The 25,539-nt window shown below is 41.8% G+C and overlaps 2 protein-coding genes across 4 annotated transcripts in view; one reads left to right on the plus strand and one right to left on the minus strand.

Annotated features, from left to right (window-relative positions):
- Positions 1 to 22,729, plus strand: part of sos2 (son of sevenless homolog 2 (Drosophila)) — an 83,868-nt gene extending 61,139 nt beyond the window's left edge. The window contains exons 10-23 of one of the 2 annotated variants that reach the window (XM_062041223.1): positions 657 to 1,312; positions 2,363 to 2,444; positions 3,683 to 3,805; positions 9,410 to 9,522; positions 9,600 to 9,822; positions 9,884 to 10,003; positions 10,076 to 10,238; positions 13,463 to 13,580; positions 13,654 to 13,826; positions 17,413 to 17,529; positions 17,597 to 17,858; positions 17,928 to 17,972; positions 18,046 to 18,149; positions 20,830 to 22,729. In XM_062041223.1, coding sequence (XP_061897207.1) covers positions 657 to 1,312; positions 2,363 to 2,444; positions 3,683 to 3,805; positions 9,410 to 9,522; positions 9,600 to 9,822; positions 9,884 to 10,003; positions 10,076 to 10,238; positions 13,463 to 13,580; positions 13,654 to 13,826; positions 17,413 to 17,529; positions 17,597 to 17,858; positions 17,928 to 17,972; positions 18,046 to 18,149; positions 20,830 to 21,324 — 2,794 coding nt within the window. In that variant the 3' untranslated portion in view covers positions 21,325 to 22,729. The remainder of the gene's footprint in view (positions 1 to 656; positions 1,313 to 2,362; positions 2,445 to 3,682; positions 3,806 to 9,409; positions 9,523 to 9,599; positions 9,823 to 9,883; positions 10,004 to 10,075; positions 10,239 to 13,462; positions 13,581 to 13,653; positions 13,827 to 17,412; positions 17,530 to 17,596; positions 17,859 to 17,927; positions 17,973 to 18,045; positions 18,150 to 20,829) is intronic. The other variant, XM_062041224.1, reaches the window with a different exon arrangement.
- Positions 22,730 to 24,783: 2,054 nt separating this feature from the next.
- Positions 24,784 to 25,539, minus strand: part of si:ch211-67f24.7 (uncharacterized) — a 32,377-nt gene continuing 31,621 nt past the window's right edge. For both annotated transcript variants that reach the window (XM_062041227.1, XM_062041225.1), the window contains one exon: positions 24,784 to 25,539. This exon is cut by the window's right edge and continues 1,311 nt beyond it. The gene's annotated coding sequence lies outside the window, so the exon portion shown is untranslated.

Below are 25,539 nucleotides of genomic sequence, written 5' to 3' on the forward strand. Positions count from 1 at the left end.
CCCGAGGTCCCAGATTTAGCTCAAATGAGTACCACAAAATTGAGCATATGTACATAAAAAATGTAATAGAAAAGGAATTAAAGGCACTAGGTTATAAAAAAAAACATATGTTAATAGGAATATATTATAAATAGAATACATTCTTAATAGAAACATTTAATAGATCGCGATGATGTCATGTTATCGATGGAAAAATGCATTTTTAGACCATATGATTTGCCTGAGCGGCAAGTAGACCCCGAGAGTAACAAGCGGTTGCCTTGTTGCCTTTCCATTAAGAACACTAAATTAATTTTAGTGTAAATTTGCAGGTTTCAAAAAATTTAATGCCGAGCGCATATCATTATGTCAAGATAATTTAAGAATATTTTTCAACATATTGAGCAAGAAGGTTTTTTTTTTTTCTACCAAGAAAAGTGCACTTGTTATTTGTGAGAATATACTTATTTTAAGGTATTTTTGGGTTCATTGAAGTTAGCTAATTTTACTTGTTTTGGAAAGTCTTGACAAGCCAAATTTTCTTGTTCTATTGGCAGATAATTTTGCTTAGTTCAAGTAAAATACCCTTAATATTTGTATTTTTTTTTCTTCTTGTTTTTGAACACTGACTTTTTGCAGTGTATGATGTGTCTTGTTTGTCTTTCCTCTCCCTGCAGTGAGCCCATGTACCGCCTGTACAGCCGGCAGGTCCGTAGCAAACAGCTGGCCATCAAGCGCATGAACGAGATCCAGAAGAGCATCGACGGCTGGGAAGGCAAGGACATTGGCCAGTGCTGCAGCGAGTTCATCCTGGAAGGCCCTCTTCTGCGAGCAGGCGCTAAACACGAGCGGCACAACTTCCTCTTTGACGGCCTCATGATCAGCTGCAAGGCCAATCAGAGCTCCCGGCTGCCGGGTTCGGGCAGCGGCGCCGAGTACCGCCTGAAGGAAAAGTTTGTGCTCAGGAAGGTCCGCATCGTCGACCGCGAGGACTCGCCCGAGCTCCGGCACGCCTTCGAACTGATCGGCAAGGACGAGAACTGCGCCGTCTTCTGCGCGCGGACCGCCGAGGAGAAAGCGGCGTGGATGGCGGCGCTGGTGACCCTCCAGTACCGCTCCACCCTGGACCGCATGTTGGACACCATGCTGCAGCACGAGGAACGGGCACACCCGCTCAGGCTGCCCTCGCCCGAGGTTTACCGGTTTGCCGTGCAGGACTCTGAGGAGAATATAGTTTTTGAGGACAAAGTGCAGAGCAAAACGGGCATCCCCATCATCAAGGCGGGCACGGTGGTGAAACTCATAGAGAGACTCACCTACCACATGTATGCTGGTAAGACACGCCAACCCATCTTGTTTGCTAAAACAAAGTCAACAAAACCAGACCTCCACCAAGGTCAAATAGCCTCAACTTGCCTTAATGTGAGTGTGATTAGTTGTCTATTTGTGTTGGCCCTGCGATGAGGATGAGGGTCTACGCGGCCCTTGCGCCTGAGTGCAGCTGGGATAGGCTCCAGCCCCACAGCCACCCCGAGAGGGACAACTTGTAGAACATGGATGGATGGATGTCAGTCTGAAATGTTTCTTCAAAAGATCACTGGTAGAGGGCAGTTATCTTTTTTTCACCACAGTTCCCTATGCTGGATCACGTAGGCCAACGCCCTAACTTGGCGCCGGTGAAAGCTGACTTGTTCATACACTACCGTTCAAAAGTTTGGGGTCACATTGAAATGTCCTTATTTTTGAAGGAAAAGCACTGTACTTTTCAATGAAGATAACTTTAAATTAGTCTTAACTTTAAAGAAATACACTCTATACATTGCTAATGTGGTAAATGACTATTCTAGCTGCAAATGTCTGGTTTTTGGTGCAATATCTACATAGGTGTATAGAGGCCCATTTCCAGCAACTATCACTCCAGTGTTCTAATGGTACAATGTGTTTGCTCATTGGCTCAGAAGGCTAATTGATGATTAGAAAACCCTTGTGCAATCATGTTCACACATCTGAAAACAGTTTAGCTCGTTACGGAAGCTACAAAACTGACCTTCCTTTGAGCAGATTGAGTTTCTGGAGCATCACATTTGTGGGGTCAATTAAACGCTCAAAATGGCCAGAAAAAGAGAACTTTCATCTGAAACTCGACAGTCTATTCTTGTTCTTAGAAATAAAGGATATTCCACAAAATTGTTTGGGTGCCCCCAAACATTTGAACGGTAGTGTAAGCGACAATAAATGTCCTGGATCTGCACTCAAATTGGTCCATGTGCTATACCCCCAACACCATTTTCTCTATAATATTATTTTCTGAAGTGTAGAAAGTGGATTTGTGCTTCAGTCACCATTTTCTGATGAAACCCTTTGCTCTTTTTTTTTTTTTTAGATCCAAACTTTGTACGCACCTTTTTGACCACGTACCGATCCTTCTGCAAACCGCAGGAGCTACTCACACTGCTGATTGACAGGTATGCACAGCCCTCTCCCACAGCACCACAAGCACACTGCAAAAAAGAGCTGATAACATACAAGACAGTGTTTCCCATAAACTGCCAAGATACCTGTGGCGGTGGGGGCGTGGCTATGGGCGTGGTCACCATGACATCGAGTAATTTGCATAATTTACTACAATGATATGATTTTCTCTAAAAAGGCTCAAAAAATGTATACTTACTTATTAATAATAACAGTTTTGTATTAAATGTCCATCCATCCATTTTACAATATAATTACAACACTTTATGTACATATTTATACACAGATTTGAACAATAAGTTATTCACTGAAATATATTTATTAATTGTGGTTCTTACAAAAAATATATCTTATAAAAATATAAAAGCTAAAATGTCTCTTAAAGCTCTGCCCCTTTAATTAGTACCTACTAAATAATTTAACTTTAGCCTACTACTACAACCATATTATTTACCAGCAACATAAAGTGAAACAGAGGCAGAGGTGTCCTGCCACAGTCAGTAACAAATAAACAGAAAACAGTAGTGGTGGTAGATAGACACAGAGCTTCATCAAACATCTGATCCACTGAACAAAGAGCTCCAAAAATCTTGATCCTACACTTCTCTTTTCTTTTGTAAAGTAAATCTGAACAGCCGATATGGGCATCTACATCAACTATATGATTTGCCTGAGAAGCTGGACAGGACAGGACAAAAATAAATAAATAAAATAAAATAAAAATAAAATAAATCTATTTGTGGCGGCCTTAATTCTTTCGTGGCGGGCCGCCACAAATAAATTAATGTGTGGGAAACACTGCAAGATAAAAAGACTAGATTTTAGAAAAAAAACACTAAAAACTAGTAAAATGTTCTGTTCATGCAGCTAGTTAATTTTACTTGATAAGACATCCTAATTTAAGATTTGTATGTCTAGAAATCAGGCAGCACTTTAAGATGGAAATAAGTATTTTTACTCTGAAAACAAGTTTTGTTCAGCTTGCAATTGTTAAACTAAGCAACCAAAGATTTTCTATGTGTGGGAAACCAATATGTCTTATTTCAAAAGTTTTTTTATTCTCAATTTTTAAACTAGAATAGACAAAATATAATTATTCATGCTATAATTAAGAATATGATTTAAAGTCAATGACTTATAGAGAAATTTCTCGAAATAAAAATGTTTAAATCTTGGCAAGTGGCAAATAATTTGCAGTGCACAGCGACAACGTCTTACTGTTGTCGTTTAGGATCGAGATCCCCGAGCCAGAGCCCACCGAGGAGGACCGGCAAGCCCTCTGGAACGGCGACCAGCCCATGGCGGCCGAGCTCCAGAGGTTCCGAAAGGAATATGTGCAGCCAGTGCAGCTCAGGTGAGTCAGCTGGCCAATCCAGAAGGTCTCATGTAGACAATTGTAAGCACTTAAACTATGCTGTATGCGCACACACTGAAGTCCCTTTGGTGCCCTCACAAACAATCAGAAATAACACAAATCTTTTACTTGAACAACCATAATAAACATTCTAAAATGTAAAATCCACTTACAGTATGTTAACATTGGCAAAGGTCCTGCTCCTTTGGCAGAGCAGCAGAAAGGAGAGGGGAGGGGGTAGGAGAGTGTGTGCGTGTGTGTGTGTGTGTGTGCGCGTGCGTGTGTGTGTGTGTCCACTTGGAAGAAGCACTGCTGAACGAGAAGTAAAATTCTCCTCTGCTGTAAAATAAGTCAGTTTTGGCATTTTTTTCCCATAAAAGTCAGTTCTCATCACAATTAAAAACTTACTGTTTCTTTTCAATACAATCAAGCACAAAATTAATCAATGAAGCGTTTGTACACAATACATGTTTGGCAGACAGAGGCATATTTGGCTCAATCTAAAAGTACGTTAACAGAAAAGTTCGCAAATAGAAGAGTTTATAAATAGGGGTTCCAGTAAAATGGTTGTCTTAAATGAAATACCAGTGTCAAAGGTGCACTAAAAAGCTTGTTGAAATAAAGTCAGTGTATGAAGAGGGGTGCCGGGACACGTTTTAATGAGATTCTTCTTCTCTTGTGGTTGTTTGACTCTCTGGGATGTCCTTATAAGGAACAGGAGTCAAGAATAGAGCCATTAAAACCTAGCGCTCTTCTACTTTAAGGTTTTACTTCAAGCCAAAAAAATTCTACAACTTGAAAATGAATTTAAAAAACCCCCAATGAACAGTACTTCTCAGCTTAGCATACACAGGATTTGCGCGGCTCTTTAAAAAGCATTCAAAGTCTTCAAATGGATTTTGCAAAAACGAAGGCCTTAAATGGCATTAGAAAGCATTAAATAGGACGTCCAGAGGCATTTAAAACATTTCATACAATTGTAAGCCTGGGAAGTTAGTCAGTAAGTCAATTATTGGAACAATAAATGAACTTGATAACTTTGCTTGCATCAATAAGTCGTATTGTCTGTCTGTCTCTGGCTTTAAAACTGGATACAAGAGGTCTCACTCTCAGCACCTGAGAACGTTTGTTATACAGTAGAATTAGTTGAGCAGATGGAAGCCCTTTCTCAGTCATCCACAATCTTTGTTTTAATATGAGCAGGACGGACCGCTAGCTAACAAACACAGAATACCCGGACATGATACAGTATATGTGACCTGTGCTGGCAAAATGATACACAATGAGGAAATTTTAAAAACTGAGTTATTGTTATTTACACATTCTCCATCTAAAGACCTTCAAAATGATATATGGTTTGTTGGAATCGGACAGAAAATGACCGAGTTACATCCGATTGAAGTCGACCAAGTTTGAGGGTCCGTTTTGAGAAAAAACAGCTTAAAGTTTACTGTTCCAGAACAGAATGTTCCAAAACAAAACTCCATAGCAACCATACCTTAAAAGTCCTTGTAGCAACACCAAAATTGGTACAATTAAAGTCAAATCCCATGTCTAAAGGAAAGAACATTTCCTGTTTAGCACATGAATTAAGAAAACAATAAATAAATAAAAGCTTACCAGTGTATAAATTTGAAGGCGTCTTGGCAGATTTATGTCCCTTCAACTGAGTAGCAGCCATTGGAAAGGCTTCTGGCTTTCGTCTCTTTCTTCTTGGTACCCTTTGTCCTCTCAGAACGATTTAGATTCGAGCTGATTTTGGCGATGATGACGAGGTTCTTTCCAAAATCATTCATCGACGGCATGTTTTGTCGCAAACTATGTATCAGTCCTGTATCTCATTTTTTCATACAGTGTCCATTTCTGAATTTAGCACAATTACATTCAAAATCCCTGATTTTTTGAATTTCCACTTCCACATCTTGATCAAACAACAGGTCAGCAGCCTGTTCCAAGGCAGCATCTGCATCATCATGTAGGCCCACATGTCTCTCACCCTGTGTCTGTGTGTCATCATCTTCAGAGTCACTGTCAGGTGCATGCATGGCATGTACATCATCATTCTGTACATTCTGTGTATGCAAAACGTCGTCGTAATCGTTGAGATGGTCTAGGAGAGGAGAAGCCTCCTCAGAGTCACTTTCATCAATTTCTGAGTCATTATCGCTACTTACAGGGTCCTGACCACCAAAATAATCATCAATCAGCTGTCCGTAATATTCCTGACCAGCAGCACTAAGAAGATTCGCCGACTGCAGTGAATTTAGCGCACTTGCAACCGTCCGTGTACCCTCTCCACCTTCTAAATCCATTACGGAATGTAAAACTGTCTACCGTATTTCCTTGAATAGCCGCAGGGGCGTTAATTAATTTAAAACCTCCTGTCACTCCTGCATTTACCGGAAACCGGCGGGATGGCCGTGCATGCGGTAATTATTTTAAAACCTCTTCTCACTCCGGCGTTTACCAAAAGGAATCCGGTAAATTTAGGCGTGCGCTTTGAGTGTGATGTAAGCATACCATCATGAAAAGCACATTTAATTAAAAAAAACGTTATGGTCTTACCTGTACTTATAAATGGAGTCCATTTGCAGCTCCTTCTGACCAAAAGCATCGATAACTTGTTTATAGAAGTCTTCCTTATTTTCTTTCTTCAGTTTTAAAAGTCTCTCTGTCTCGATGGAGATATTCCTTTAATTATTACCTCCTGCTTCGATTGAAAGTCCAGTTTAGGAAACTGTTTTATTTTAGATACCGGTATGTAATCCTCCTTGTTAAACGCAGAGGGGAAAAAAAAAAAAATCTCTTGCTGCGTGTGTTCACTTCTTCTGCAGTACCGGAAGTCGCAAGAAGGATCACTAGCGCGGCAGCGCCCTCTACCACCAGGAGGCGGGAGTCATTTGATGACTCATACAGTATTTAACACACGCAGCTACGGTATATTAATAAAACATAGCTGCTTACTGTTCTTTTTAGCATACTGTACCGGTATTCAATAGCTTGGACCTTAAATCCTACTGAATAGCTCTTTATCTTTTTGTCTTTGTGCGATTGCAAACTACTGAAAGCAGCTTCCTCCATTTTGAAAATGAGGACAGTTAAGCGTCACTCGTGACGTAACGAATTTGACCCGGTGGAAGTTCTAGCCATATGCTAAATATTTTGCGAAACGAGTTTGACCCGGCGAAAATTATAGACATGCGATAATAAAATTAATATTTTGCGAAACGAATTTGATCCGGCGTCAATAATGAACCGGCGATAAGGCCAAGCATGCGTTAATTATTTTGAGAAACGAGTTTGACCCGGCAGTAATTCTAGACGTGCGAATACTATATTACCTGCGCCAATTCAAGGAAATACGGTAACTTATCCACAAAAATAATAATTAAATGTTCGAAAATCACCTTTTTTCACCAAATATTCCGCTCGAATTACTGTGTTGTTTTTCATCAGGGCGCTGCTATGATACCACAATGCACCATGCGGGGTGATTCGATCAATGAGGGTACGCCTCACAGCGACCGGTTAGCATCAAGCCGGATTTGTTTACGTCGGGACAGGTTTAAAAACTTGAATTCTATTGGTTCAGAATGGCGTCATCGGGAATTCCATGCTCATTTTTAGAAAGTAGGTAAACTTGGCGTCACAATGATACCAAATATGGCTAGGGGGATTCCCCCTTATTGCGGCGAGTGAGCGTTGAAAACACTTGATTTTCTCAAGGAATTTTAACGCAAAGGACTAATTTCTGAAGACATACCTCGTACAAAACCTTCAAATAAAGGTGATTTAAGATGTTTTCTTGCTATTTCGATGATTGGGATCGCTAGATTGTGGCTTTATGGACTCATTTTTGTGAAAATCTCAATTTCAACCAAGATACATTTTTTTCACTTATTTGCCTGTAGGTCAAAATTAGCCTGTGCGTATTCCGACTCATTTTGCCAGCACGGGTCACAAATAATAACCATCTGCAGTAGGACATGAGAATTAACTTTGTTTGAAGTTGCGTTAAATTAGATTTACTGATACTTGCAGAAACCCTGATACAGTAGAACCCGTTATGTTGACCTGGGTGTTCTAATGTTTTAGCATATTGCTGGTATGTCCTTCTCTTGATGAAATAGCAGCCTTGCAACTATTACGAGTAGCACTGTTGCAATATTTTCTTGACTTTAGAGTAGAGATGTCCGATAATGGCTTTTTAGCCGATATCCGATATTCCGATATTGTCCAACTCTTAATTACCGATTCTGATATCAACCGATACCGATATATACAGTCATGGAATTAACACATTATTATGCTTGATTTTGTTGTGATGCCCCGCTGGATGCATTTAAACAAGTTGAAAAACGTATTCGGTTGTTACCATTTAGTGGTCAATTGTACGGAATATGTACTGTACTGTGCAATCTACTAATACAAGTTTCAATCAATCAATCAATCAAAAACAAGGTTTTCCAAAATAAAAGAACAACTTCAACTCCAGTTATGGAAAAAAGTGCCAACATGGCACTGCCATATTTATTATTGAAGTCACAAAGTGCATAATTTTTTTTAACATGCCTCAAAACAGCAGCTTGAAATTTGGGACATGCTCTCCCTGAGATAATCCTGATACCCACTACAACTATGGGAAATACTATACTTTGACTTTCACAAAGTGCATTATTTTTGATTTTTTTTTTAAACATGCCTTTAAAACAACAGCTACAAAAACAATGAAGGCACACAGCTTCAGTCCAGAGTATACTAGATCATACTTGCCAACCTTGAGACCTCCGAATTCGGGAGATTTGGTTTGGTTTGGTGGTAGCGGGGGGTGTATATTGTAGCGTCCCGGAAGAGTTAGTGCTGCAAGGGGTTCTGGGTATTTGTTCTGTTGTGTTTATGTTGTGTTACGGTGCGGATGTTCTCCCGAAATGTGTTGGCCATTCTTGTTTGGTGTGGGTTCACAGTGGGGCGCATATTTGTAACAGCGTTAAAGTTGTTTATACGGGCACCCTCAGTGTGACCTGTATGGCTGTTGACCAAGTATGAATTGCATTCACTTATGTGTGTGTGGAAGCCGCATTTATTATGTGACTGGACTGGCACGCTGTTTGTATGGAGGAAAAGCGGACGTGACGACAGATTGTAGGTGACGCTAAAGGCAGTGCCTTTAAGGCACGCCCCAATATTCTGTCCGGGTGGAAATCGGTAGAATGGTTGCCCCGGGAGGTTTTCGGGAGAGGCACTGAAATTCGGGAGTCTCCCGGGAATATCGGGAGGTTGAAACTGATAATTTCCGATATTATATTTTAAAGCATTTATCGGCCGATAATATCGGACATCTCTACTTTAGTGTTTGTTCCGCCCGGGTGCCGCTATGTGGCTGTCTTACGTCATTAAACACGTTGCGCAATGACGTCATCAACACCCGCAAGAATTGTTGGAAAAAATGGCAAGTGATTCCAAGGAATTCATACACTGGGATCCGGTTCTGAACAAGAACTGGTTTTCGTTCCTCATACCTACACTTTACTAATAAGAACATGGAGGACCAGGACTTGATGATTTGGTTGTGCCACTCTACTCACATTTGTCTTTGCCCTGCAGGGTCCTCAACGTTTTCCGGCAGTGGGTGGAGCGCCATTTCTACGACTTCGAAAACGACCCTGAGTTGAGAAGTCGACTGGAGGAATACATCACAAGCAAGATCCAGCTGCGAGGTCAGCCTTCCCGCTTTTAACGTGAAACCTCGCATCGCCGACATCCCTTCCAGCTTTGGTCTGCTCCGCCCCTGCAGGCAAGTCCATGAGAAAGTGGGTGGAGTCTATCAACAAGATCATCAAGCGTAAGCTGCAGACGCAGTCCAACGGCGTCAGTCACAACATCACCTTCGAGAGCCCGCCCCCCCTCATCGAGTGGCACATCTGCCGAGCCGGCCAGGTGGACTCCTTCGACCTCATGACCCTGCACCCTATTGAGATCGCACGCCAGCTGACTCTGCTGGAGTCCGAACTCTACAGGTAGGAGTTTATCATTGAGTTGCTTTTGCCCCCTCATGACACCTCGTCTGGTTCCCCGCAGAGCCGTGCGGCCATCGGAGCTGGTCGGCAGCGTCTGGACCAAAGAGGACAAAGAGAAAAACTCGCCCAACCTGCTGCGAATGATCCGACATACCACCAACCTCACGCTGTGGTTTGAGAAGTGAGTGTGTCCTTTTTTTATCCACCTTCTAAAAAAAACAAAATGCCCAACTGCGGTGTGTGTGTGTGTCAGGTGTATTGTGGAGACCATGAACCTGGAAGAGCGAGTGGCGGTGTTCATGCGGGTCATCGAGATCCTCCAGGTCTTTCAGGAGCTCAACAACTTTAATGGCGTGCTGGAGGTGGTCAGCGCCATCAACTCTGTCCCCGTCTACCGACTGGACCACACCTTTGAAGTAAGTGCTAGGCCAGCATTAGCCTGACTCTCGCCAAATCCTTGTAGTTCACTGAGCCCCACACAAGGATCTGGGATCAAGGGCAATGCAAACTCCTTCAAGATAGAAAAAAATAATGAACCAATCAGGATCACCGGGGGGGATTTCATTAGGGATGATGTTTGATAAGAAATTATCGAGTTCGAGCCTATTATCGAATCCTCTTATCGAACCGATTCCTTATCGATCCTCTTATCGAGTCCAGATAGGTTGTTGTATATGGAAAAAAACACACAATATTTGGTTTAACAAAAGCTCACTTTTATTATATAAGAAAAAAATAAAATCTAATAAATAAATAAATATTGACTGTTACCCCCCTAAAAAAATAAAATAAAAAAAATAAATATTGACTGTTGTTACCCAAAGTATATTAAGTGTGATTTTTCAGAAAAACAAATATATACAGTAACACAAAAACAACCTGTCTCTGTGATCACTATAGGTGTATAAATAATATAGTGTTTAATAAAATCAGTCCCTTGGGCACAAAACTGAAAATAATACAGCTCTCCAAAAAGTGCACTTCTGCTGCTATTTGACATAACTGTTTGTTATGATGCTTTGACATTTTTGCACTTTATTTCTTTATTGAAAGAAATTTCTATGAGGAGAAAAGTTGTTTGCAAATGTGGTTACAATGCTAAAAAAAGGAAAAGTTAAAGCTAAAAAAAGAAATACACCTTATTGAGTTAACATTATTTCTTATAGGGGGAAAGATGTGATGTTATGAGCTAGGGAATATAACAACTACACTACCCAGCATGCAACGGGAGAGACGAGCATGCGCGGTAGCCCTGAAAAGTGTTGTTGCATGTCGCCAGCCATGAGCACGCTGTGAAAGTAAACCTCAAGAAATCAACCAACACGCCTCGTCTGCATTATTTATAATTAGACAGACAACACATCTACAGTGTGATTTTGTTTTGTTTACAAGGAAAGAAAAACAAAAGTTAAAAAAGGGAGATATGTTGTATATATATGTATGTGCTGCGGTTGCTTTAAGAACGTTGCGACAGCTGCCGTAAAGGAGGTGCGTTGCTAGCCTGGTTGCTATGTTTCCGGTTGGTCATAAAAGTGTTCGTCATGTGTTTGTACCCTGCTCAAATCTCTCAGTGAAGTTATTCATTGGATTATACCTTCTTGTTTTGAACTTTATTACACCTTGGAGCGCTTTTTCCGGTCCATTGTTTTTCCTGCTTTCCCTATCTGCTCCTAATGACTGAGCTACGTGACGTAATTTCTTGTGATGTCCCACAGGGCATTTTTGGTCGGGACGGGATTCGTTCCCAGGGATTCGAATAAAGAAACAACTCTTTTCTTTACTATAGTGGTCTCGATAACGGGTACCGGTTCTCAAAAAGGGATTCGAGTCCGAGGACTCGGTTCTTTTCTTATCGAACAACCGGGAAAATCGGTTTCGAGTATCATCCCTAGATTTCATAGATGTGACGTAGCACCGAAGCGACTGTTTGATTCGTTTGCTGACATTGATTCTGCTATTGCAACTGTTTTGTCGAATCTATCGAATATTCATTCTTTAAAAGATGAACAGAGAACGGTTTTGAAGGCATTTATTAACTTTTCGCTGTGTCGTCATCCAATATGTCGGCTGTTCTGTTTTGGATTTCCCAGCGTCGCTCTCATCAGCGTCACGGGTTGATTTCGAAGCGAGTGGTTGAAGTAGCACGTCATTCAAGATAACGGACAAGTGGTTTATCCAATCACATACAATGATTTTTTACAAGGCCCTGCCTTCTGACATACATTGATTGAGACTTTATTAGTAGATTGCACAGTACAGTACATATTCCGTACAATTGACCACTAAATGGTAACACCCAAAGAAGTTTTTCAACTTGTTTAAGTCGGGGTCCACGTTAATCAATTCATGGTACAAATATATACTATCATCATAATACAGTCATCACACAAGTTAATCATCATCAGAGTATATACATTGAAGTATTTACATTATTTACAATCCGGGGGTTGGGATGTGAAGGGGGTTTGGGCGGGGGGGTTAGGTTTGGTTGATATCAGCACTTCAGTCATCAACAATTATATCATCTGAGAAATGGACATTGAAACAGTGTAGGTCTGACTTGGTAGGATATGTACAGCAAGCAGTGAACATAGTGAGATCAGAAAACATAAGAACAAGTATATACATTTGATTATTTACAATCCGGGGAGGTGGGATGTGGTGGGGGGAGGGTGTTAGTCTAGACACAGCTTTGCATCAGTTGATATTCTAGTTTCAAGCATGTTTTACTCAATATAGGTCAACAAATCTCAGCAACAAGCTGTAATATCTTACTGAGATCATTTAGGACCAAAACCCTTAAAACAAGTAAAACACTCTAACATAACATCTGCTTAGTGAGAAGAATTATCTTATCAGACAGAAAATAAGCAAATATCACCCTTATTTGAGATATTTAATCTTACTTAGATTTCAGTTTTTGCAGTGCAGCCTTATGTATTCTTGAATACGAAGCCACAGGCTCGGTATACCTATCTTTGGACAGTTTCGCCCATTCCTTTTTGCCCATTCCTCTTTACAGCACCTCTCAAGCTCTATCACGTTGGACGGGAAGCCTTGGTTTTCATTCAGGTTGTCTCTGTGCATTGCTGAATTCATCTTTCCCTCTATTCCCTCTATTTTTTTCTGTTAAATATTTTTCATGACGTTTAACCCACTTTCTGCCACTAATTCTCAGTCTGTCTTGTCACTTGTTTTTCTGTCAGTCTAGTTGCACGTGCGTCATTTGCGTGAGTGTGTTTAGAGGCGTGCCAAGTAGACCGGGGACTTAATAAACAGGAAACGTGTAGAAAAGGACAAACTACTTACTCGCCCGTCTCATATTTTTCTTCATTGTGGGGACAGAAAAGCAAACCTGAAAGATCAACCACACATTTAAAAACAAGCCTAAAATAACTCCACCCGAGACTCGCAGGATTTGCAAGCGAGTTAAGAAAAAAATAAACCCAAAGTCACTTATTATAAGCAGACTTGGTAACACGTATAACACGTCATGAAAAGAGGCAATTTACAAAGTTATCGAATGAGCGCCTCTTCTCTAACAAGTGGAACAAATAGATAATGGTGACCTTTGATTGATTTGTTTGTGATGCATTATTTTCCAAAAGGTGTGCTCATTTTTTGTTTTGTTTTTTTCCAGGCGATACCGGAGAGGAAGAGGAAAATCCTGGAGGACGCCGTAGAACTGAGTCAAGACCATTTCAAGAAGTACTTAGCCAAGCTCAAGTCTATAAACCCACCCTGTGTGCCTTTCTTTGGTACGTCCGCCGCACCACCGTTAAAGAGATGCAACAGACTTTCTGTATCGCCTCATCGTCCCCTCATCCACAGGTATCTACCTGACCAACATCCTGAAGACGGAGGAAGGAAACCCGGATTTCCTGAAGCGCCACGGCAAAGAGCTGATCAACTTCAGCAAGAGGAGGAAAGTGGCAGAAATCACAGGAGAAATTCAGCAGTACCAGAATCAACCCTACTGCCTTAAAGTGGAGCACGACATACGGGTAGGTGCACTTTTGTCAGGTCACATGGAAACATGTACCGGCACCATTACCCCAACTTTTTAGATCATTGTTTCCAACCAGAAGCTCAGAGAAAGTGGCTGCTGGAAAAGACAATAGTTAGCATTAAGTACCGTATTTTCTGGACCATAGGGTGCACCGGATTATAAGGCGCACTGCCGATGAGCGGGTCTAGTCAGGTCTGTTTTCATACAAAAGGCGCACCGGATTATAGGGCGCTTTAACAGACATGTTCATAACAATATGTAATATGGTCAATATTTACCATATATTGATAGATTTAATCAATGCCTGATGATGACTGAGTTCTTCAGCGCATTGATTTCTGTTTCCATAGCAACACATTTCCGACTTTCTGGCAACAAATGCGTGTTCCTACTTCCGGAAACAAAAGCGTGTGTTTTCTAATTATAGCAGATTTGGCAACTGACAACAAAGATGACTATTTTTGGACAAATGAGGATTCACGACTAGAGATGTCCGATAATGGCTTTTTTGCCGATATTGCAACAACTCTTAATTACCGATTCCGATATCAACCGATACTGATATATACAGTCGTGGAATTAACACATTATTATGCCTAATTTTGTTGTGATGCCCCGCTGGATGCATTAAACAATGTAACAAGGTTTTCCAAAATAAATCAACTCAAGTTATGGAAAAAAATGCCAACATGGCACTGCCATATTTATTATTGAAGTCACAAAGTGCATTATTTTTTTTAACATGCCTCAAAACAGCAGCTTGGAATTTGGGACATGCTCTCCCTGAGAGAGCATGAGGATGTGGAGGTGGGCGGGTTGAGGTTGGGGGGTAGGGGGTAGCGGGGGTGTATATTGTAGCGTCCCGGAAGAGTTAGTGCTGCAAGGGGTTCTGGGTATTTGTTCTGTTGTGTTATGGTGCGGATGTTCTCTCGAAATGTGTTTGTCATTCTTGTTTGGTGTGGGTTCACAGTGTGGCGCATATTTGTAACAGTGTTAAAGTTGTTTATACGGACACCCTCAGTGTGACCTGTATGGCTGTTGACCAAGTATGCATTGCATTCACTTGTGTGTGTGAAAAGCCGTAGATATTATGTGACTGGGCCGGCATGCAAAAGCAGTGCCTTTAAGGTTTATTGGCGCTCTGTACTTCTCCCTACGTCCGTGTACACAGCGACGTTTTAAAAAGTCATACATTTTAGTTTTTGAAACCGATACCGATAATTTGGAAACCGATCATTTCCGATATTACATTTTAAAGCATTTATCGGACGATAATATCGGCAGTCCGATATTATCGGACATCTCTATTCACAACCTTATCTTTTTGAAGCTGCATAATATACTGAGGATGAACTACTGCTTATTGTGTCTTTGACACTATAAATGTGGAACTTGGGAGCCAAGCTATTTCGACATAAATGGATTGCTTACAAAAAATCAATAGGAACAAAAACGTCCCTGGCGAGCTGGACCATCGAGTGAGTCACACTTTAAATATTGATCCTGATGCACACAGCACACCGGGCTTGTTATTACAACTACAGTTTATACGCTGTCTGGCTAGCTGTGTACAAACAAAACATGAATGGTGGGCTAATACTTTACAGATGCTGTAATATGATTGTTCATGTTTTTCAGTCAGTACAGATTGGTGCTCCATCTCAGTGTTGTGCATTACAAACTCAAATGCGTGGCGTGTTGTCGTAGAAGCTAGCTTATCTCTTTCCGTAGTTAGCTTTTACGGCTAATACCGAAGCATGCCAATGTGTTACTACGGTAGAAAAATAGTTCCTCGGTGTTCGCTCTTACAATAACAATGTTGCTACCGCTTGGTTATTATACAGGTTACAGAACGTAAATTAAGTATTGTTGTTGTAGGTTTTTGAATGCATTTTTAAAGTGATTTAGAGGTAGAATTGTTTGCTTCAATTAACTGCATTTCTAGCCACCAAGAACAAGCCGATTTTTACATGTTAGAATGCTAAAAAACTTTTGTCTTCTTGTCTTACATAAGAATTGTGAACGATAGGCAAAAAAAAAAAAGTGCAGTTACCCTTTAAGACAGGGGTGGACAATTAATTTTTACCGGGGGCCGCATAAGCAACCCGAGCACTGCTGGAGGGCCACATCGACAATATTTCAATTAAATTTTGCTCAATATTATTTTTGATGTATACCGTAAGATAAATAATAATAATAATAATAATACTTTCATTTAACCTAACTTAACTTTATACCAAAAGCACTGCTTTGGAAATCATTTGTACCCCTTTCAGAGATCATATTTAGTTGCCCTCAAACATCCTCATGTTGCACAATGAAATGTAAGCATAGGATGAAGTGTGCATTCCTGTAACTTTCCATAGTAACAGCATTCCATGATTAATATAAATAAATTAACATTAATAATAAATGAGAGTAAAATAAGCACACGTATGACTGAGGAGTCATAGTGTAACTTTGTGTGGTGTTTGAGTTGTCCGACTTTTTGTGTGGCCATAAACGCACCAGTGGTTTAGTGCTATGCGCGTTGGTGTCAGGGTAACAAGTTGGTTTTGGCCTGGTTTGTACGGCAGAAAATGACTAGTTTTTCGAGATAGAAGTGTTTTACTCATGTTTTTGGTGTGCTTATGGCCGTATATAAAAAGTTTTGCTCAATAAAGTGATCGATATAATTCCTGGCCTCGAAGCATCTCGATAGACGTTACAATAATTGAACGGTGTTGACGAACACCGTTAGGGCCGCTTGTTGTCACTGTCACTCAAAGTTGCATTGCAAAATTACACAGAATAAATGTGTTTATTTTGTTTAGAATTCAGATGGGATTTGATTTGGTGCGCGGCATATATTTGGTGCGCGCAGAGGAAGCTTGAGCAGTGCGCAATTGCGCAGGCACGCACCTTAGAGGGAACGTTGCTTGGCAGTCCATGTCTTGTTGAAAACACGCCATTCGTCATCGACTTTTCTCTTTTTAGCGTCTCGGGTGTAAACCGTGCATCACTTGTCGCTGTGCACCTTCACTCACAGGTTACACACGGACATACGCCCATAAATAACACTTTTCAAAATAAAAGCAGCACAGTTGTATTGCGCGCACGACATAGATGTTTTTTCAACTTTATTTTGTCATTTGTGATTGCAGCTGTTCACATTCACTCACAATCACGCACGCGCATACGTCCACACGGAAGTAATACAAATAACGCTTTTCAAAACAAAATCAGCACCGTTGTATTGCACACTCGACGTAGATACTTTTTAAAATGTATTTTGTAATTTTTGATTGGCCTCACGCGGGCCGGACAGGGACGCACAAAGGGCCGGATGTGGCCCGCGGGCCGCAGAATGCCCAGGTCTGCTTTAAGACCAGGTTCCCTGTGGGCGCAACTTAGAATGGGCGTGACTTAGAGTGTCTGCAGCCACTGCTCTACCCTTCTCAACTCTTGCCCCCTAATTGACCTCCATTGTTCTACACCTGATAAATTAGAAGGGTGCCTCTTCAGGCTTTGCTGTGGCGCCCCTGATGGGAGATGCTGGCAAGTACTCAACGTGACCTTTTTTTCTTTTGTGGACTCCACAGAGGTTCTTTGAGAACTTGAACCCGATGGGAAGCAGGAGCGAGAAGGAGTTTGTGGACTACTTGTTCAACATGTCCTTGGACATCGAGCCCAGGAACTGCAGACAGGCGCCTCGATTTGTAAGACTTTGAAATCCTTTTTTGGGTCCACGTTGAGGTTTGTAAATTCTTGCCATTCCGCTCTCAGCCCAGGAAGACCGCCTACACTCTGAAATCGCCCGGCATCCGCCCCGTGCGAACGTCTACCTCCGGCACCCTGAAGGGCCACCCGGTGCCCCTGGAGAGGGAGCCGCCCCACAAGATCACCTTCCGGAGTATCGCGGAGACCGAGCCGCCCGAGATGCCAGCATCCGCCTCGGTGCCCACCTCCCCGAACACGCCCACCCCGCCGCAGTCAGCGTCCTCGGACCTCTGCTCGGTCTTCATGGACCTCAGCAGCTCCTACGGCGGTGCGTTCAGGCTCGCGTGGAACTTTTTTTTAAAATGAAACGAGAAAATCTGACCTTTTTGAAATTTAGCAGGTTCTAACTCCATTTTTGCTCCGGTTCTCCTGCCGCCTTCAAGTGAGTTTGCACTGCAACCTGCGCAAGCCTTAGAACCTCTGCAGCATCTTACGTTTTGTCCTTGCTCCCCCAGAGTACCAGTCTGTGTCTTGCGGAAGTCTCCACCAGCTTGGAGAGGAGATGCTGAAGCCGCCGCCCCTTCCGCCACGAAGGAGAGACGCCATGTCTGAAGCCAAAGTAAGACATCCGCTATTTTTTGGACTAGGTTTGCGTGATATAGATAGATGATCTATGGTATGAATGATATCAATGTGTCCGACGGTATAGATTTTAATACTATCGTCTAGGGGTGTAACGGTACACAAACATTTCGGTTCGGTACGTACCTCGGTTTAGAGGTCACGGTTCGGTTCATTTTTGGTACAGTAAGAAAACAACAAAATATAAATTTTTTGGTTATTTATTTACCAAATTTGCAAAATCTTCCAGCAAAAATATTTTTCTTAGTGGAATATTTAATGTGAAGTAATCGGAACCTTGGATAGGTCAATAATTCATAAAAACATTGATTTTGATTCAATATTATGTTTTGAGCACTGACAGTTTGAAAGAAAAAAAAAACAGCTTTGTTTTATTAGTCAACATTGCAACTTTTTCTAAATTACATTTAACCTTTAAGCTTTTTTATTTCACTTTTGTTATGTTTTTGTTTATTTTAATAGTATTTTTAGAATGTGCCGTGGGCCTTTAAAACATTAGCTGTGGGCCGCAAATGGCCTCCGGGGCACACTTTTGACACCCCTGCTATAGATAATAAAAAATTAAATGTGATAAATCTATGGATGAAAAGCAGAGCCTGGCGACGCATGCGCGTTTATCATAACTCTCTCTGTCTCTGCCCCTCCCTCACCAATGCTGCTGCACGCACAATTTGTTTTGTTTTTAACCCTTTCTTAACCCTGAACGTACATTGAAAATACACGCAACCCTAACTCAAAATGCCGGACATTTGAGGCCTTTAAGAAAGTCTGCCGGGACAGCCCCGCAAAAGAGGACATGTCCGGTGAAAAGAGGACGTATGGTCAGTCTATCGTAGCCCGGTCGTTGCTAGCAAGCCGTGTGTTGTGCCTCGGTGTGCATTGTTTACACAACGTGCGTTACGCTACTTAATATGTCCGTGTGGAAACTCGTTCGGTACACCTCCGAACCGAACCGAAACCCCACGTACCGAAACGGTTCAATACAAATACACGTACCGTTACACCCCTACTATCGTCATATCATGATAATGCACGTTGATGACACATTCGCAAATTCATGGATAAGCAAACAATTACGTCCTCGACACAATGTAGCCTTCGAGCTAGCAGCTAATGTACCTCTACAGTGCAAAGACACTTCTAAGTCAGCAATCCTTGCCTCCACAGCAGCAAATAAACTGTTTCTCACAAGTATCATTATTACTGGAGGGCGAGGAAACATGCTACACTGCACACTGTAGCAGGATATTCTAACTACTAACCTACTCAGTGGCCTAGTGGTTAGAGTGTCCGCCCTGAGATTGTGAGTTCAAACCCCGGCTGAGACATACCAAAGACTATAAAAATGGGACCCATTTCGCACACTCTTGGCATTCTCTCAATGAGTTTCAAGAGGTAGTCACCTGAAATGGTTTTCACTTCCCAGGTGTGCTTGAAGCTCATGGAGAGAATGCCAAGAGTGTGCAAAGCAGTAATCAGAGCAAAGGGTGGCTATTTTGAAGAAACTGGAATACAAAACATGTTTTCAGTTATTTCACCTTTTTTTAAGTACATAACTCTACATGTGTTCATTCATAGTTTTGATGCCTTTAGTGACAATCTACAATGTAAATAGTAGAGATGTCCGATAATATCGGCAGTCCGATATTATCGGCCGATAAATGCTTTAAAATGTAATATCGGAAATTATCGGTATCGGTTTCAAAAAGTAAAATTTATGACTTTTTAAAACGCTGCTGTACGGAGCGGTACACGGACATAGGGAGAAGTACAGAGCAGTTGCGTCTCCCAGTCATACTTGCCAACCCTCCCGATTTTCCCGGGGGACTCCCGAAATTCAGTGCCCCTACCGAAAATCTCCCGGGGCAACCATTCTCCCGAATTTCTCCCGATTTCCACCCAGACAACAATATTGGGGGCGTGCCTTAAAGGCACTGCCTTTGCATGCCGGCCCAGTCACATAATATTTACGGCTTTTCACACTCACAAGTGAATGCAAGGCATACTTGGTCAACAGCCATACAGGTCACACTGAGGGTAGCCGTATGAACAACTTTAACACCGTTAAAAATATGCGCCACGCTGTGAACCCACACCAAACAAGAATTACAAACACATTTCGTAACACAACAGAACAAATACCCAGAACCCCTTGCAGCACTAACTCTTTGTGACTTCAATAATAAATATGGCAGTGCCATGTTGGCTTTTTTTTCCATAACTTGAGTTGATTTATTTTGGAAAACCTTGTTACATTGTTTAATGCATACAGCGGGGCATCACAACAAAATTAGGCATAATAATGTGTTAATTCCACGACTGTATGTATCGGTATCGGTTGATATCGGAATCGGTAATTAAGAGTTGGACAATATCGGATATCGGCAAAAAAGCCATTATCGGACATCTCTAGTAAATAGTCATGAAAATAAAGAAAACTCATTGAATGAGAAGAAAGTGTGTCCAAACGTTTGGCCTGTACTGTAGATTTTAGGCCATACTGTAAAGTTCAAATTTGAATGACAATAAAAAGGATAAGTCTAAATATCGCCCATCCTTATTTCGGACAATGTGTTCCTTTTAAGTGTTATTCCAAGTTCTGGAATGTGTGAACAACTTTTTGAAAATCATATTTCTGTCATTCCTGCTTCTCTCAGCTCAGCTCGAGTTCCGACAGCCCCCCAGCCATCCCCCCCCGGCTGCCCCCGCCGCTCCCCAGGAACCAACCGCGGACGCCGGCCTACAACGGCCCCCTGGACGGCCCCCTGCCCAGCCCTCCGCCGCCGCCACCTCGCGACCCTCTCCCCGACACGCCGCCGCCCGTCCCCCATCGGCCCCCGGAGATCTTCATCAACTACCCCGTCAACCTGCAGCCCTCCCCCGTGGGTCGCTACCACTGGGACTTCGGCAGCTCTCCCAGCTCTCCCAACACGCCGCCCAGCACGCCGTCGCCGCGTGTTCCCCGGCGGATCTGTGCACTCAGCGCCAGCCAGAACAGCCTGTGTCCGCTGCCGGCCCCCATCGCCGCCCCGCCCGTGCCCCCGCGCCACAACTCCAGCCCGCAGCTCCCCAAGCTGCCGCCAAAGACATACAAGCGGGAGCTGCTGCAGGCGCCCCTCTCGTTGGTGGAGAACAGCGACAGCAGCCAATGAGGTGAGGCCGCCGGTGCTACTGATCACAAACGCAGTTTAACTCCGCCTCTGCAGCCACGCCCTCCCACTCGCCGTGCCTCTCAGGGGAGCAGTAGCTCCGCCCTCTTCACAAACCCTCTGTGCCAATGAGACGCCGGCGTGCCAGCTCATAAGGAGCGCCAGGACCCTTTGTTTATTTGGGGCGGGACCAAAAAAAAAAAAAAAAAGTTCTCACTCTTGCCCCGCCTCCCTCGCACGTGCAGGGGGGGTGCAAGGCCTCGGACTTTGTAGCTTCAACTGTTACTCTCCGCCATGCCATGAGCAAACCTCCTTCTCACTGAACAGTTGCCAAAGTCTTATTTTATGCAGGGGGATAAGGGATTCCGCCTCTTTTTTTAAAAAGTGACATTAAGCCCCGCCCACTTTCGACACCTTTCTCCAACTACACTGTGACTGTTCATAAGCGAGCTGCTTTAACGTTGCCTTTACAATCCCAACAGCGCTCACCTCCGCACGGTGTCGCGAGTCCGCCATTTGCACATGGGGTTAGGGGGGCGAAGGTTCGATCAGCCATGATGTCAAAACAGCGGCGCCACGTCTTAAAAGAGAAACGGTGTTGGGAGGGGCGGGTCTGCAAATCGGGCAGCAGCACCAAAAACAAAACAAAGGAGCTTTTTTTGTTTTTTAAAGTAACATCTTTTTTTTTGCTTTTGGAAAAGACAAAGAACGGAAGAAAAAAATGAACGCCGCCGATCGCGCTCGAATGTGCCTTTTTTTAATTTGATTGTTTCCTCCTCGGCGGTAAAAGCAAAAGGTGTGTAATAATATGCTCAACTACCACCAGAAAAATGTAACATTTAGAACAAAGCTATGAACTTGTACATGTTTGTGGATACTGTGTACATATCTAACATGTATACCCCTTACTAAATCATTTGTATAAAGTCACTTCTGGATTCAACCACATCTCTTCAGTCCCAATGACGCCGAAAAATAACCCGAGTTTGCTGCAGGCGGATAAAAACAAAGAAAAAACTAACATACTTACAATCTCCACTGGAAGCCATTTTTGTTTTCCTCCTCTGTAGCCAAGCGGCTGAAAAAAAAAAAAAAAAGCGACAGCGAGCACTTAGGAGAAGTGTGCGTCACCTTCTTCGCCCATTGAGACTTTTTCTCCACTTCTTCTGGAGAAACACACTTGTGCACTTTAGCGCCCCGGCTTGTGTTCTCACGCCACGACGACAAGCCGCTTCTCACCTTGAATTCCCTGCAACACGTTTGTGTCTTTGCCAGTAGAGCAGTCCGTACAGTATTTTTGCAGGGCGGCCATCTTTGTTTTGCTCTCGTTGACGCTTACGTGGCCTTTTAACTGCTTTGTATTCCTTCATGACTTTAATAAATCACCACGTCTTATTTTCTACTCTCAGCACTCGCTGCTCTTGTTTCAATGCAAGCCCGTACCACACTTTTACTAGTATCGCATTCATAAGTACACTAAATCCCCAGAATGTACATTTACAAACATGCAAACAAAGGACACACGCCATAAAAAGCCCTGAAAATATCCTATTTTTGATTCTATAAACCTGGAGTGTCCAAAGTGCGGCTCGGGGGCCATTGCTTTTACACATCAAATATTGAGATATTTTTGGGGTGGAATTTTTGCATATTTTTTGTTTTTGCCATAAAAAACAGTGGTTTCTTTAACAAAAAGGACATAAAACATTAAAAAAAATATTTATTAAACATTATGTTGACAGATAGATCTGAATTTGATCTAGATCAGTGGTTCTTAACCTTGTTGGAGGTACCGAACCCCACCAGTTTCATATGCACATTCACCGAACCCTTCTTTTTTTTCAAATTCAAGACAAAGTTATATGTTTTTGGTAACACTTTAGTATGGGTTACATATTCTAAGTAACAGACTTCATTTAGAGTTTTTTGGACACCAGGGGAACATATTCTAAGTCAGTGGTTCTCAACCTTTTTTCAGTGATGTACCCCCTGTGAACCTTTTTTTAATTCAAGTACCCCCTAATCAGAGCAAAAAGACAGCACTATGTCATCAGTTTCTGATTTATTAAATTGTGTAACAGTGCAAAAATATTGCTCATTTGTTGTGGTCTTTCTTGAACTATTTGGAAAAAATATATATAAAAATAACTAAAAACTTGTTGAAAACAAGTGATTCAATTATAAATAAAGATTTCTACACATAGAAGTAATCATCAACTTAAAGTGCCCTCTTTGGGGATTGTAATAGAGATCCATCTGGATTCATGAACTTAATTCTAAACATTTCTTCACAAAAAAAGAAATCTTTAACATTTATGGAACATGTCCACAAAAAAATCTAGCTGTCAACACTGAATATTGCATTGTTGCATTTCTTTTCGACAGACATTTAAAAAAAATCTCACGTACCCCTTGGCATACCTTCAAGTACCCCCAGGGGTACGCGTACCCCCATTTGAGAACCACTGTTCTAAGTAACAAAGACTTAATTTAGAGTTATTTGGTTAGGGTTAGAGGGTTAGGGTCAGGGTTAGAGGGTTAGGGTTATAATAAGGCCATGCCGAATAAGGCATTAATAAGTACTTAATAATGACTAGTTAAGAGAAATTATGTTACTAATTTGCATGTTAATAAGCAACTAATTAATGGTGAATATGTTCCCCATACTAAAGTGTGACCATGTTTTTTTTACTGGTGCACAAAATGAACCGTGCATGAACATCACCTTGTTCAAAGAACAAAACCAACACAGTGCATAAACTCACAACAAATTACACACCTGCAAATCAGTCTGACTTCTGCTGTTGCCGTATCCGTAATACTTCAATAGGGAGAAGTTTTTATTTACACGATAAGTCGGGTGTGTTTTGACCTTCGCCGAACCCCTGAGCCCGACTCACCGAACCCCTAGGGTTCGATCGAACCCAGGTTAAGAACCACTGATCTAGATATTTAAGCGTAGAAAAAAATAAATAATAATAATTATATATATACGACTTAGACCCTTTCAGGGCCCCGGGACCAAACTCGAGGGGAGCCTTAAAGGTTAAAAATAATCTATATACTATAATGGTTTTGAAAATGAAAAATAACAAAATGCTTCTATTTTACAGTGGCAAACATTTGGGCACCCCCGCTGTCAATCCTATCATGACTTGCTCAACATATTTTTCATTCACTGTTAATAAACAATTACACTACACAATGTTGTACTTAGAAAACATGCAGTTACACAACATCACATTTTGTCAAAGCGTCTTCCTGCTGTGAAAATGTAGAGGCAATTGACGTGTGTGACAGCGCCCTCTGCTGGAGTCATACCCGCAGCACACCTGCAGATAGTGCCATCAAACTACTGCATTTCACTTCCAAACAATTATTTAGAATTTAAAGTAAACAAAAGAAATCTGCAAATATCGACTGTGTCCTATTTGTTTACTCAGCTGCAGAGAGGACAAGACATTTAGTAGGGGAAGTCTTTATAATAATAATAATAATAATACACTTTGTATTACTGGTATTTCTTTGTATTTCTCCCCATAAACAACTGTTACAATACAATACAAATCAATGTATTATATATTTTAGAATAATTTGTCTACTGCATAAGTAGTTTTCCTTATTTCAACACAAGTGCCTTGGAAATTCATCAGATGCAAAGGCGATTGTGATTTGTTGAAGTGCGGCGTTTATTAGAGCAGAGGCTCCAATTGAAAGGGATGCAATACAATTGTTTTTTTTTTGTCAGAGTCCTTCCCTAATGAGGTTTGAGGTCCAATTAAACGTCAGCTTTTCAGATGCCATGCGTTGATATCCATGGCGATTTACTGGGGCGCGGCGTCTCTTCGAATAGAGGCTGCTTTTAGAATTTTAATTTTTATTTTATTCTACTTGTTTTATGTCCGTCACCCAAAGCCAGACTACACTTAACTGTTAATGTCAGCTTTACAGAAGCCGTGTGTTAACTTTTATTGCCATTCCTTTGGGTACGGCATCTATTTGAGTGCAGGCTACCATTATAGAAAATAGACTTTTATTCTGCTTGTTTTAAGTCCTCGTCCCAAAGCCAGACTACACCTAACTGTTAATGTCAGCTTTACAGAAGCCGAGTGTTAACTTTTATTGCCATTCCTTTGGGTACGGCGTCTATTTGAGGGCAGGCTACTATTATAGAAAATATACTTTTATTCTGCTTGTTTTAAGTCCTTGTCCCAAAGC

The sequence above is a fragment of the Entelurus aequoreus genome, linkage group LG03, assembly GCF_033978785.1.
Source record: "Entelurus aequoreus isolate RoL-2023_Sb linkage group LG03, RoL_Eaeq_v1.1, whole genome shotgun sequence".
In the NCBI taxonomy this organism is placed as follows: Eukaryota; Metazoa; Chordata; class Actinopteri; order Syngnathiformes; family Syngnathidae; genus Entelurus; species Entelurus aequoreus.